The following is a 12,083-nucleotide window of genomic DNA, read 5'->3' on the forward strand; positions in this document are numbered from 1 at the left end:
AGGGACACACAAACAGATAGGCCTGCATCTCTAAAGATCTTTTATACAAACAGGCTTAAGTAAGCGTAAAAAAGACTGCATTTACTGTGCCACTTAAAAATGAACAAATATAGTATGTTCATTTTCCACAATCCTCCTCTATTTGCCCACGTGTGTTTATTTTGTGTAATCCAGTTTTGTTTATGACTACGTCTGTTTATTATTGTTATTTATTTTTTCTTGTTAGCTGTGCACTAATTATAAAATGAAATAAAATACGCTGTGAGCACACAATGATATATTCTAACCTATGCTAAATAGATCTCTTTCTACCAAGAGAGACTCACCTAAATTTTTGACATTTAAAGTTGCTATAAAATGTTATATTTGTAGGACGAATTGTGAAAACAACTTTTCACCTGGCAGTTTGTAGCCTACATCATTTTGTATTTCTGCCAAGATGTTCCAAGGAAAACACCCTGATGCCTTTTAATTTGAAATGTTTTTAACCGGAAGCTGGACTTTTTCCACTTGGAGAACTTGACTTGTGTGTTTTCGTTTTCACAAACATGGATGTGTGTCAGATAATTGATTTTCTTGTCTTGCTTTCGCATCATGACACGTAGCGTCAACCTCTGGACAGATTAAGTGGACTCTTTACCTTGAATCGACCGCCGGAAATCAAAATCTGGCCTTTTCTCGAGTAAATTCAGGTTAAGCTCTTCTTTGCAGAGCGTGGTGCGGCGCTCCTTTTGTCTTTGTGTTGTGTTGATCGTGTCAACATGGACATGCATGGGTTCAGCGAGGCCCTTTTGGTGAAAAGATTCTTGGACGGTGGCGTTTCCGAAGTCACGAACATGTCTGACATGAACAAGGCGAATCCTCACGGCTGCGACAACGGGGCTCTGACAGACAGGTTCGGCGTCCTGATCCAGGGACTCCTGGCCATCATTGCCTTCAGCACCCTGATGTGTGAGTAATCTGATCCATCAACCCAGCCACAGTTGTTTTGTGTTTATTCAGGTGGAGGTTGCACGAAACACATAGTGCAAAAACTTCTTTGTAAAGGGCTACACGAAGTTAGTCCACGTGGCGTTTTGTTGACGTTTGTGTCTGCAGAGCCTCATAAGCTTGTCACCAAATTCCATTGAACAATCAGCTAATTTAATTTGACCTTGCTTTAGACAAGAACACACACCCAAATTGAACACTTAGTAAAACATTACTTTACCTATGAGGGTTGACTGTTCCTTTCGGCATGAATTAGGTACTGTAAATGAAAAAAAAAAAAATGAATTTCAGCCTCAGATGTCTCCCACGTCCACAGAATAGCAAAATAATGTTAAACAGTTCCTTTGAGTTATGATCTGTGGGAAACATTTCTTCAAGTACATATTTGAATAAAATTACGTGTGCTTAAAACATGCATAATTTATGTAAACCATACCCCTCCATTAAGTGTGTCTGAAGCAGCATCACAAATTGCGATGTTTTTAAGTGAAGTGTCGTCAGGGTCTATCCGTATGCCAGGATTTGGATCCAGGGCTTCCTTGTAGTTGCTCTTTTAAAAAACAAAAACGCCTGCCAACAGGATACTGATCAAATATCCATAATGTTTATTCAATGAAATGTGATATTCATAGGCAGCAAACAAAACATAGGGTGCTGTTCAATGAGTATGTCATGGTTGATTTAAATAAACTTGAACTTCAGAGTTAAAATTTGTCTCTCTGACTGTTTTTAGTTATGGTACAGTCTTGTAACCAGTAGTTATGACAGTATGGGCAGTTTCAAGCGAAGAATTTTTGAAACTTCCACTGTGGTTTTGAGTGCCTGCCTTACAGCCAGAGTGGATTTAATCAGTCTGAACAATGGTAATTGACTGCTAAATAACATGTGATTAGGTAGCAGCTGACTTGGAGAATGTTGGGCATCTAACCGGTTTTGGCACCACAATCAGTGTTTCTGAACTTCTGAAGCAGTTGCAGCTGAAAGGTGTGATTGGTACTGGGTCAAGTAGGAACACTAAAAACGACATGCGGCTTTTCTTTTTTAGGCTATTTAGGAACATGTTGTGTTTTGTTTTGCACAAGCACTCATTCAGTATCATGTGTCAGATGATGATTTCCTTTTATGACTTCCTGGGTTACATTTAAGCTTTAGCTTTAGTTCTTGTCCAGTTTCCTTGAATATTTGGTGATACCACTGTATTTATTCAACTACTAGGTGTCTTAGTGCTCAGTTGATAAAAAAAAGAGCCAATTACTGAACATAAAAACATATCAACTAAACAAATTAGTCCATATGTGCTATGTGTTTTTCTTTTGTCTGAATTCTGAGCCTGTTAAAATGCTTATCTTGTCAGTTCACCTTTGTATGGGGAAGATTAATGGCCACTGATATGCTACATGGAAATGACACAAATGCATCAGTCTTCACTTATTTCATGAGTGTGTTAGCATATGATGTAATAATTTCAATGTAGTTTTCAAAGCTCAATGCAGTCATGTTGATTTCATCAGCTAATGAAGCAGGCGGGTTCAGAGCCGTGAAGTGTTGCAGAATTAGGCTAGCCCTTGAGGGTGAGTGAGCTCAATGAGCTCTAACCTCCACTCAGTTACTTATTAGTAGAAAAATCGATATCCTCCCTCTGTCCTTTTTTCCCCTTTCCCGTTCTCAGCACAAGTGGTCGTTCTTGGTCAAAGAACATGCATCTGTTAATATTTACACCACATTATTTCTGTGCAGCAGAGCATTAAGAGCCCTTCAGTTATGATCACAGTGGCGGTATGCCGAGTCACAGCTGAGCCTGCACCATGCATCCACTCTGCTGATCTGTGTTTGGAGTGCTCTTCCTCAAAGCTATTTTTGCGAGTTACTGTTCCTGTTTTTTTTCGGTCTGTCATGAGATTAATTTGACACACTTTCGATATGAATCTTTGAATGTTTTGAAAAATGTTGTAAGCGATTAATGGTTATTTTCATTTTTGGTTCATCTGTTGGTTTCGTTTACGATGAATAGATAACGTTTTTTGCTTAAAATATTATGACAAAGGACCATTACAATTTCTTGGAGCCCAAGGGGACATCTTCACGTAACATGTGTTGTCAGATCCACAGTGCAGATGTTTAGTTTACAATTATAAAAAACTGAAAAAAGCAGCAAATCTTCCCTTTTTGAGAAGCTGGAATCAGAAAATGTTGAGCGTTTTTGCTTGATGAATTATTTAAAAAGATTAATTGATTATAAAAATTGTCATTTTAGCTGTAAAGCAATCTGGATGAAGGCAGTTTAAATGGCTTTAAAAGTTTGAAAAATACAGAAAGAAGTCTAGAAAAGTATGAACAATTTCACCATGCTGTAAAAATCACTGCAGTTATGTAGTTACAAACTAAAAGAAAAACAGCTGATATATAAAAATCCTAAAGAAAGAATTTAGATTACAGATGTAGAACATGTCTGCAGGAAACCCCGATCCTGTTTTCACATGCTGAGTCACATTTTTTGACCTTGTGAGATGGCGAGAAAGAGGAACAGTGGGCGTCTGTTTACCCTGAGAGGAATGAAGTGTTGTGGCGGCGTGAAACGAGGACGATACGGTGTTGTCTGTGTTTCTTCTGCCCTCGCTTCCCACTGCCCTGCAGAGAGACCAGGCTCACAGTGGAGGTCAAAACGTCATCCACAAACAAAAAACTGTTCCTTGTTATGATTTTGCAGGATAAACGCATGTCTGATGGGAAAGTTATTTATTCATTAATTGCCTTTTCTTTTTTGTGTTTGCAGTGAAGAGGTTCCGGGAGCCTGTATGGATCAGACGACCCTGGAGGATCTGGTCAGATCTTGACATTACCATGTTTAGAGAGATACTGTTAGACACACACAATAAAAGAATAAAGAACTCTAATTCATAAAAAAAATTAATTTAACACAGTCCATGCGATTTCTTCCAGGTTTTATGACACATCCAAGCAGGCCATCGGTGCTCTTTTCATCCACTTTGCCAACGTCTTCCTGTCCACGCTCACCAAAGAGGACCCATGCTCCCTGTGAGTTACTGATTAGCACAAACTATTTATAAGATGAGGCTCTGCTGTCAGGGATGTCTTACTGAGAACTCTGTTTCCCCTTTTACCAAAGGTATCTGATGAACTTCCTGCTGGACGCCACGTTGGGGATGCTGGTCATCTGGTTGGCTGTGAAGTTGGTGTCCAAACTAGTGGAGTACAAGCAGTGGGCGTTGCTCATGTTTGGAGAATACGGTGAGAGAATAATCTTTTTTTTTTTTTTTGTCCTTTAGACTAAGCTGCAGCTCTTGTTTCCTCCACTGGCGGGCGCTGTAGACCCACAGGAGGCAAACAGGGAAGAGAGCCAGCATCTCCAGCTGCAGCCCCGCCTGGAAAACATTCTCAGTGGCTTCAGAGAGGGATTAACTCCATGCCAATTATTACACTCACTCGCTCTACTGTTGTTTTTGTTCTTCCTTCCTTGTGTGATGAAAAATATCCTGAAACAAGTTGCAAAGCGGATTCAGTCTCCATCTCGCTTCTCTTTGATGACCAGGGCTGAGTTTCTTTCATTCTCTCTTTCTGTTTGAAGGGAACACAAACATTTTCAGATACATTTTGTGTATTCATGAAAAATGCATTAGGTGAGCTCCAGTCTGTCTGTGTGTGTGTGTGTCTTCCTCCTCCCTTCTTCCTGTCTTAATGACAGACTTGTCCTCCTTTGTGTCTGCTGTGGTGAGACACCTGTGTAACAGACTCTGGGTTTGAAGGACTATACTCAAGATGCAGGAGATTTTTTAAAAATTAAAATAGAGCTTTAAAATGCATTTTTGATCTTGGACATAGTTTAAAGGAATTGTAAAATGTACCTTGTTAACAGTGGAGCTATGTTAAAGCTACATAGTTTTTTCTTTGCAAGAAGGGGGGAAAATGCAACATTGAACATTGTAAATACAACCATTTATAGAGATATAGGCGCTAAAAATAAAAAAATTAAATCATAATAAAAAGGTTCTGGTGGGCCAAAAAAATAAATATTTTTTTAATCAAATCTTTGAATTTGGCCAAAAAAAAGATTAGAAAAAGTGAAGCAAAGTTAGATTAATATTTTCTGCTTACAGGTCATCACCGCAAATGGCACCACTATCGGAAGCTTATGATATTGTTACTCTACAAAAAATACCAGCCATCATACCAGAAAGAAAGTGAAATGCAAAGAGAATTAATTAAGTATTTATATGAGATGTTTTTCAACCTCTTCTCCTCCAGGTGACCCTCCCCGGGCAGCAGCATGGCTGGGTCAGTGTGGCGTCTACCTGCTCATCATGGTGCTGGAGAAAGGTGTGATCAGCTTGGTGCTGCTCGTCCCCGGATGGACCAAAGTAAGGGAGTTGTACAGATACATGTGCTGCTTTCAGGTGCTATAGGAAAGATGGCAGCTTATGACATTATCATTCGTCTGGCATTGTGAAAAATATCATCGATTTATCCAAAAACACAGGAAGAACTAGTAGAATATTAACATCGGCCGAGCCTGTGACTAGACTTAAAGGATATTTTTGGTATTTTTAAACCTTGGCCGTGTTTTAACATATTTTGGTGTTGAAATGAATAACGGGTACAAAAGGTTTTGTCATCCACGCAGTAGATGGTTTCAGCCGCCTTCCACAAACCGGCTGCAGTGGCTGCAACGTATTCCTTCGGGAAAATTGCGACCGTCAAAATTACGTCCACAAAAAGTGCTTCTTTTTGTCACGACATGCTCAGACTGTTATGCCAGGTGTCTGACAACATCATGGGAAGGATCCCTACCAGTGACTCACAGTGACACTCTTTGTTTTTAATAGGAAACAGAAGTCTCACTCAAGGACAATTCTTGCTCTGAAATCTCAAGAAGCGAGTTGTTGCAGGAAGACTGTTGCAGGAAGACGATGGTGGAAACTTGAGTCAGAGCTGGAGAGAGGAGTTTTTTGTGTTGGAGTAACGTTGGGAAATAAAGTCTTGCTAGCAGTTCCTTTACGTACACAACAAACACCTCACCTTCTTTTCCACTGCCATTTCTTGCAACAACTCGCCTCTCATGAGATTTCAGAGCGAGAATTGTGCCAAATGAACCCCACTTTACTTCAACTGAAACCCAGGTTTTCAGTCCTTCTTTTGTTACAAACAGAACATTTTTACATCCCAAACTGATCCTGGCTGACCAGACTGCATGAATAAATCAGCAGATTTGAACATTCTTCTCTCGTTTCTATTTTGGCTTTGTTTGGTTTGTCGTTACAGAGAGAATAAACAAGTGGAGGAATATAAGATGACTTTCCTTTTGATTCTAATGGAGACATAGAGGCAAAGTTAATGCATTTGAAGGACAGTTTGTTTGCATGACATCGGGGATCATATTTGTTTATTCAAATTAGCCCTTGTCATAGCCACAGATGCCTTTCTGATGAATCGAAAAGCAGTTTATTTTTTATGTATTTCCATATAGAAGGAGTTTTGTTATGTAAAGCGCTCTGATGTTCGGAGACCCTACTTGTTTTGTTTAAAGATGATTTAAAATAGATTATTAATATTATTAATAGTATCAACTGTTTGTTCTGGTGCAGAGTAGCTGCGAGCCGAGTCTTGTTTCTCTCTGTCCTTTTGTCTTCGTCTTTCTGTTGATATTTGTTTGACATAATTATGGCGCATTTCATTTTTAGTAAAATATAAATCTTCTCACTCAACAGCTTTTTGTTGAACGTGCCCATTATTCATATTTAAGTATGTAAAACTTTCCTTTCTTCTGTTCCAGTTGCAGGAGGTGTTGCTGAGCTACATTACTAACCCTCAGGTGGAGCTGGCGCTGGTCATGCTCATTGTGCCCTTCATAGTGAATGTGAGTAGTCACTTTGCCTTAAATCGTTAAGGTCATATATAATAATATATAATAAGATGTGAGTTCGGTCGTGGATCTTTGCAGCGTTAGTAAGCCCAGTCTTGTCTCTCTGGCTCCCCCTGTAGTCCATCATGTTCTGGGTGGTGGACAGCTTGACAATGAGGAAGTACAAGACGATGAAGAGCCTGGATGACTCCTGTGACAGCTCGGCGAAGAAGACTGACTCGCTGCCCCGGGCAAACATTGATGACACACGGGTGAGAATATCTGATATGTATATTTAACAAGTCCAACAAAACAGAGCAAAGTGAGCTCTGTTTAACAGCTGCTCATCGTTTTCAATCGCTCGTGTAATTAAACCACCTGTTTCGTTCTAGAGATAATCTCTGTATCAGTTCCCAATTACAGATGTAATGAACTTGAACAAACAGAGGATCACATCGTGACTTTGGAGCAAAGCTGCAAGGTTTCTTAGATTAAACAAAAGCTGTCTGTTCAAAATAAAAATGTAAACGTCCATTGCATTATAAGAGGTGCTGTTTATCAGTGCAGAAATGTACGCTAGTAAATGTTTGCCAGCTTTTAAAAAATATTATAAAATTAATTTTGTACAGTATAATACTGCTATTCAGAAGTCTAAAGAACACATGAAAGCTTGCACAATATTTTCCGGTCCGCTTTCTTTTTTGATTTGTGTGTCAGTCTTTTTCTAAATTCCAGGTAGCCTTTAAATGTGTAAAAAATTTAATACAACAGTTTAAATACTTTTAATGCCCTCTTTCCAGGCCACATAGAGATGTCAGACTGAGCCATCTGCTGTGCAAGTGACTCATTTGGCCTTTAAAGGGATTACTTTTGGTGTTGATGATGAAAAAGTTTGCTGAAGCCTGTTCCCAAACAGAAATGTGACCATTTAATATCTTTGCTTTTTTGATGAAGACTTAAATGTGTGTGAAAACGGGTGTTGACGGTCGATGTACCAACACAGTCACGCTGGTTGTCAACTGCACCTGTTGTTTTGGGGGGTGAGCACAGCGTAGAGAAGCCATACAAATTTCTTCTCTCTACACTTCATCTAGTCAGGAACAAACCCAGATGTATTCAGTCCAAGAAATACTGAGTCAGACTGTCCTCCCTCGTTACTGTTGAGTTGGTGGATTCTGGTTTTCTGTGGAAGTCTCATTTTTTATTTCCAAAAAGTAAAAATGTAATATCCTTCAAGATCCTTTTTCATTTTGTTGTTATGGCAAACATGAGTCCTTGCAGAGGCCCACTTTGATCAGTTTCTGCTCATGTTATCATGCTGTTATAACATGAACTGGGTGGCCACATTCTTTTTGGGGTAGCCATATACTTTTGTGTAGTGTAGGTCTAAAAGGTGTTCACAGCTTATTCGAAATTTTGTAATTTGGGTAAATCGGAGAATATTTCATGTAGCATTTCTACCATTTATTTGCTTGTAGACCTACAGAGACAAGAAACAAAGGGTAAGACATGAAGAGTGATTACATGCAACAAACATCCCAAGCTGGAATCAGACTCTTTAATCGGCTCCTGTGAGTTTTGGTTCGAGTGCTGGTTTATCTGGGCTGATAAAATTGTAGCAGGCCAGTTGTTGTGTTCAGGGAATCGGTTTAAAAGCCGCCGGCGCCTCCAAACAGAACAGAAGCACATGTCATTTATTTTTTCCGCTCTCTCGGGAACTATTTAACTGACAGACATCAGGACAAATGACGAGTGCATGACCCTTGTGTTCAGTGGGATGAGAGTGTTTATACCTCCCTCCCTCCCTCCTCTTTCCTTTTCCCTGGTCGTCTGCCAGGCGGCCATAAATCATGCCTTCATCCCGGGAATAAAAGTGACATTTAGGAGTCGTGTCCACGCTCTGATGTTATGGAAAGCAGAGTGAAGTGGAGATAGAGAGGCATTGACTTGGATGAGGTCTTGGTGGGGGTGGTGGTCGAAGTAATAGTCACAATGCTGTTGTTGTTGTTGCTGGTGTGACATCAAGGTTATATTGGGGATAATCAGATAATCAGAGTGTTTGATATTACCTTTGTCCAATCGAAACTGATGAGTAATTGTGAGTTTCCAGACTTTAAAATAAGAAACTGTTGGAGACAGTAATGCACGAGGCTAGGCCTTTCGTTATCCCAAAATTATAATCTGTACGGCTCTTCAAAGTGGTCTTTTCAGCAGCTTTCCCTCTAGGGATGGGTCATGATTGTTGAATGTTTGAATAGTTCCCATTGATTGTCAAATAGTATTTTTGCTTGAAATGCCCTTCCCTGTTTCCCACACATCAAACCCTAACATAAAGCAGCACATGGAAGTTTATAATGCTGTAAATGTCAAATAGTTGTGGAATTTTGCTCCGTTGGGATTTTAATCGCTGCTGCTGCTGCTGCTGCTGCTGCTGGAGAGTGTCTTCCAGGCTGCGAGTGAACTGGGATATTTTCCACTTTAGGCTGGGAATGCAGAACTGAGATATTTCCCAGCTTTTTGTCGAGGATGCAGAATCCAAACATTAAACGGCGGCATTGAACTACTTGCCTGTACGTTTGTCTTTTAGCGTCTGGTCTGTCCCGTGCTACTGAGGCCGGCATCCATCAAACTCTTTTGTGTTCTCTCTCAGGTCCTGCTGACCGTCGAGACAGACACAGATGAGGCTTCAGAGGGGGAAGAAGACCCCAGCGATGTCGGACCAGTCCCTCATGTGCAGTATTCTGGAGGACCACTGAGACCCAGCTGGGTGGTGGCGTAAACCCAGGTGATGTGACCTCTTCCGTCCACTATCCACACACAAAACACTCTTAAGAGCCTTAATATGAGCACACAGAAAAACTAAAGGTCTAAATATCCTCATGCAGTATAAGGCACAGTCATATAACCTGTGAATGTGAACACTACAGCCTTAGCTGCCTTCTTCTGCACTGAAGGTGTGAATTGTTACAACTGGAGTTTGACTCAGTATATGCATGTAAATCAAATAGCATTTTGGGAAATAAAAGCTCTTTATCCTCTCACCTTGCTGCCTCCGATTGCTGCAAAAGAAAATCTCAGTAACCACAACTGAACGTGTGTGGAGAAAGATTATTAAGGAGTACAGCAGCCGCAGGGCAAAATGTGCGGGTGGTAATACAGTCTCCACACTGGGGACTTCTGGGAATGATGTTTCTCTAAAGAGAGTCATTTATCATGTATCATATTCCAAAGAGGAGCAAGAGAGTAAAGTACATAGTAAGAGTTCTAAGATTTTACTCAAATAGAATCACTTTAAATCTACCTTTTTAAATTTATAATTATAGTCATTGCTGCACGTTCTCCCTCTGGCTGCTTATTTTAAGTTTGAAAGGGGGTTAATGGTTTCTTAAAACTACCTGTTGATTTTTAATTGTTTTTTTTTCGGCTGCTGCAGTCACGATGGATCACATCTTGTTGAAAGCCGTGGTTAAATGGAAACGCTTTTGTTCTTTGCAACAGGCTGCTTCTAAAAGATGTATATCTGGGTGGGAAATCATTTCATGTCATGGTTTAAAGGACCAGGACAAACTATGTTTCTGCAATGATTTGTATGTTTGTTATATATGATGGAGTATTGGGGCCACTGTTTGTGGGGAAAAAAATGTGAGATTTTCAGAATAATGTAATATTTTGAGGAAAAAATTCAAGTTTTAGAAAAAGTCAAACAAGACAAAGGTCAGGATACTTTAGGGGAAGCTTAGTCTAAATGTTTCTAGTGTAAGTACACTGTTTTTGACTCACTCTCTAAAAGGAAAAGCCTTTCTTTCCAAGAGTTAGCTAAGATGATGAATAGCATTTACACATCTACATGCTAAATAATGAAGCTGAAAGATCACTTATTAACATGTTGGATCTTGTTCATTTAATCTTTACCAAATCCAGAGTTCATAAACAACATGTTGGGGTCTCGTGAGGAGTTATATGGGGGCTTTTTCTTGGTTGGGTGCAGTGACTTCCTGAACTTCCGATCTTTGCTAGCTGTTTCCCTAACCATGTCCTATTTAACGGAGACATATTAGAGTGGTATTGATATTGGTTTTTTAAAAATAAGATCAGAATTTTTGTTGACATTTTTCAAAATGTAACGACCCATTTTTTGAAATGTTATGTCTTTACATGTGTTACTGTTTATAAAATTTTAAAAGTTTATATTTTTATAATTTGTACAACTTTATTTTGTTTTTATTCTGAAAATCTCCATTTCCAATTTTTTTTTCCCCCTAAAATGTCCCTCTCATCATAATAATACTCTCAGAGGGATGATACAGTATCTGTGTTGAATGTTTGCAAGGTTATGGCACATTACTTTTATTTATTCTGGTCATATTTTACTTGCACTTGACTTTAAATAGTATGTTGTGGTCCAATCTGTGGTAACAACATTAGAATGGGAGAATTAAAGTAGAGCAAGTGGGAGAATCACCAAACTGCAGGTGGTAAATGAGCTCTGTGCTTGGTGTGATTGACATACATGTCATCAGATATTTTGCTATTTATCATCGAAACATTCCTTTCCATTCTCCTGTTAACATGTACGGTTTAATATCAGGAAGGTTTAGTTTGAAATACTCCATCTGTATGTATGTATCATGTTTTACTTTTTGTTCCACTATATCTTGTATGTATTTCTTTTTGTAAACCGCATTATGTGGACAAAATGGCACAGCGTGACCTGAAGTGTCATTAACGGACTGAAAACTATCACGGTGCTTCTTACAGAATGTATTTCTTAAATCTGTACTATGAATAAAGATGATTGACATATGAACCAGTGTTTGGTGTTGAATTCCTGCGGCGGCCGGGGCGAGGCAGCGCGTTGACGGACTTGAGCGGGACCTGGTCGGAGCACACCTGTGTGGGCGGGGCGAGCAGCCCTGTGACCTCCAGCTGATGACAGGTGCGTATTTGTGTGTTATGCGGGTTAGGTGTACATCTAGTCATTGGCGCAGAGACGAGCCTTACCAGGCTTTGTCTCTGTGGTAACCAGGTGTGATCTTCAGCTCCGTGCCCAGATCAAACTGAACCATGATGCTGGTGCTGCAGATAGTAATGCCATAATAATAATATAGTGGCAAATATGCATATGTTAATTTTTTTATTCATTCATTCTTGTCAAAGCTCTCAGCTGAACTGTTTAATAAACCAATCAATGTCAAGTACAGGGAGACGCAGTGCGCATAGATGATGACGACAGGAC

The 12,083-nt window shown here is 39.7% G+C and overlaps 2 protein-coding genes across 3 annotated transcripts in view; one reads left to right on the forward strand and one right to left on the reverse strand.

Annotated features, from left to right (window-relative positions):
- sfmbt2 (Scm like with four mbt domains 2) overlaps window positions 1-1,530 on the reverse strand; it is a 60,062-nt gene extending 58,532 nt beyond the window's left edge. The window contains exons 1-2 of one of the 2 annotated variants that reach the window (XM_038738322.1): window positions 1,427-1,530; window positions 1,211-1,249 (exon numbers count right to left, since the gene is read on the reverse strand). The gene's annotated coding sequence lies outside the window, so the exon portion shown is untranslated. Of the gene's footprint in view, window positions 1-640; window positions 776-1,210; window positions 1,250-1,426 lie in introns of those variants that run through there. The other variant, XM_038738323.1, reaches the window with a different exon arrangement.
- Window positions 516-11,654, forward strand: tmem110l (transmembrane protein 110, like). The gene is made up of 8 exons (XM_038738327.1): window positions 516-951; window positions 3,764-3,812; window positions 3,931-4,026; window positions 4,118-4,239; window positions 5,254-5,366; window positions 6,779-6,862; window positions 6,988-7,119; window positions 9,498-11,654. The coding sequence occupies exons 1-8, from the start codon at window positions 762-764 to the stop codon at window positions 9,624-9,626; spliced, it is 915 nt and encodes a 304-aa protein (XP_038594255.1). The 5' UTR covers window positions 516-761; the 3' UTR covers window positions 9,627-11,654.
- The last annotated feature ends 429 nt before the right edge of the window (window positions 11,655-12,083 follow it).

This window comes from Micropterus salmoides, unplaced genomic scaffold (assembly GCF_014851395.1).
Source record: "Micropterus salmoides isolate LMB-PRFRI ecotype aquatic unplaced genomic scaffold, ASM1485139v1 Ms_hic_scaffold_23, whole genome shotgun sequence".
Classification (NCBI taxonomy): Eukaryota; Metazoa; Chordata; class Actinopteri; order Centrarchiformes; family Centrarchidae; genus Micropterus; species Micropterus salmoides.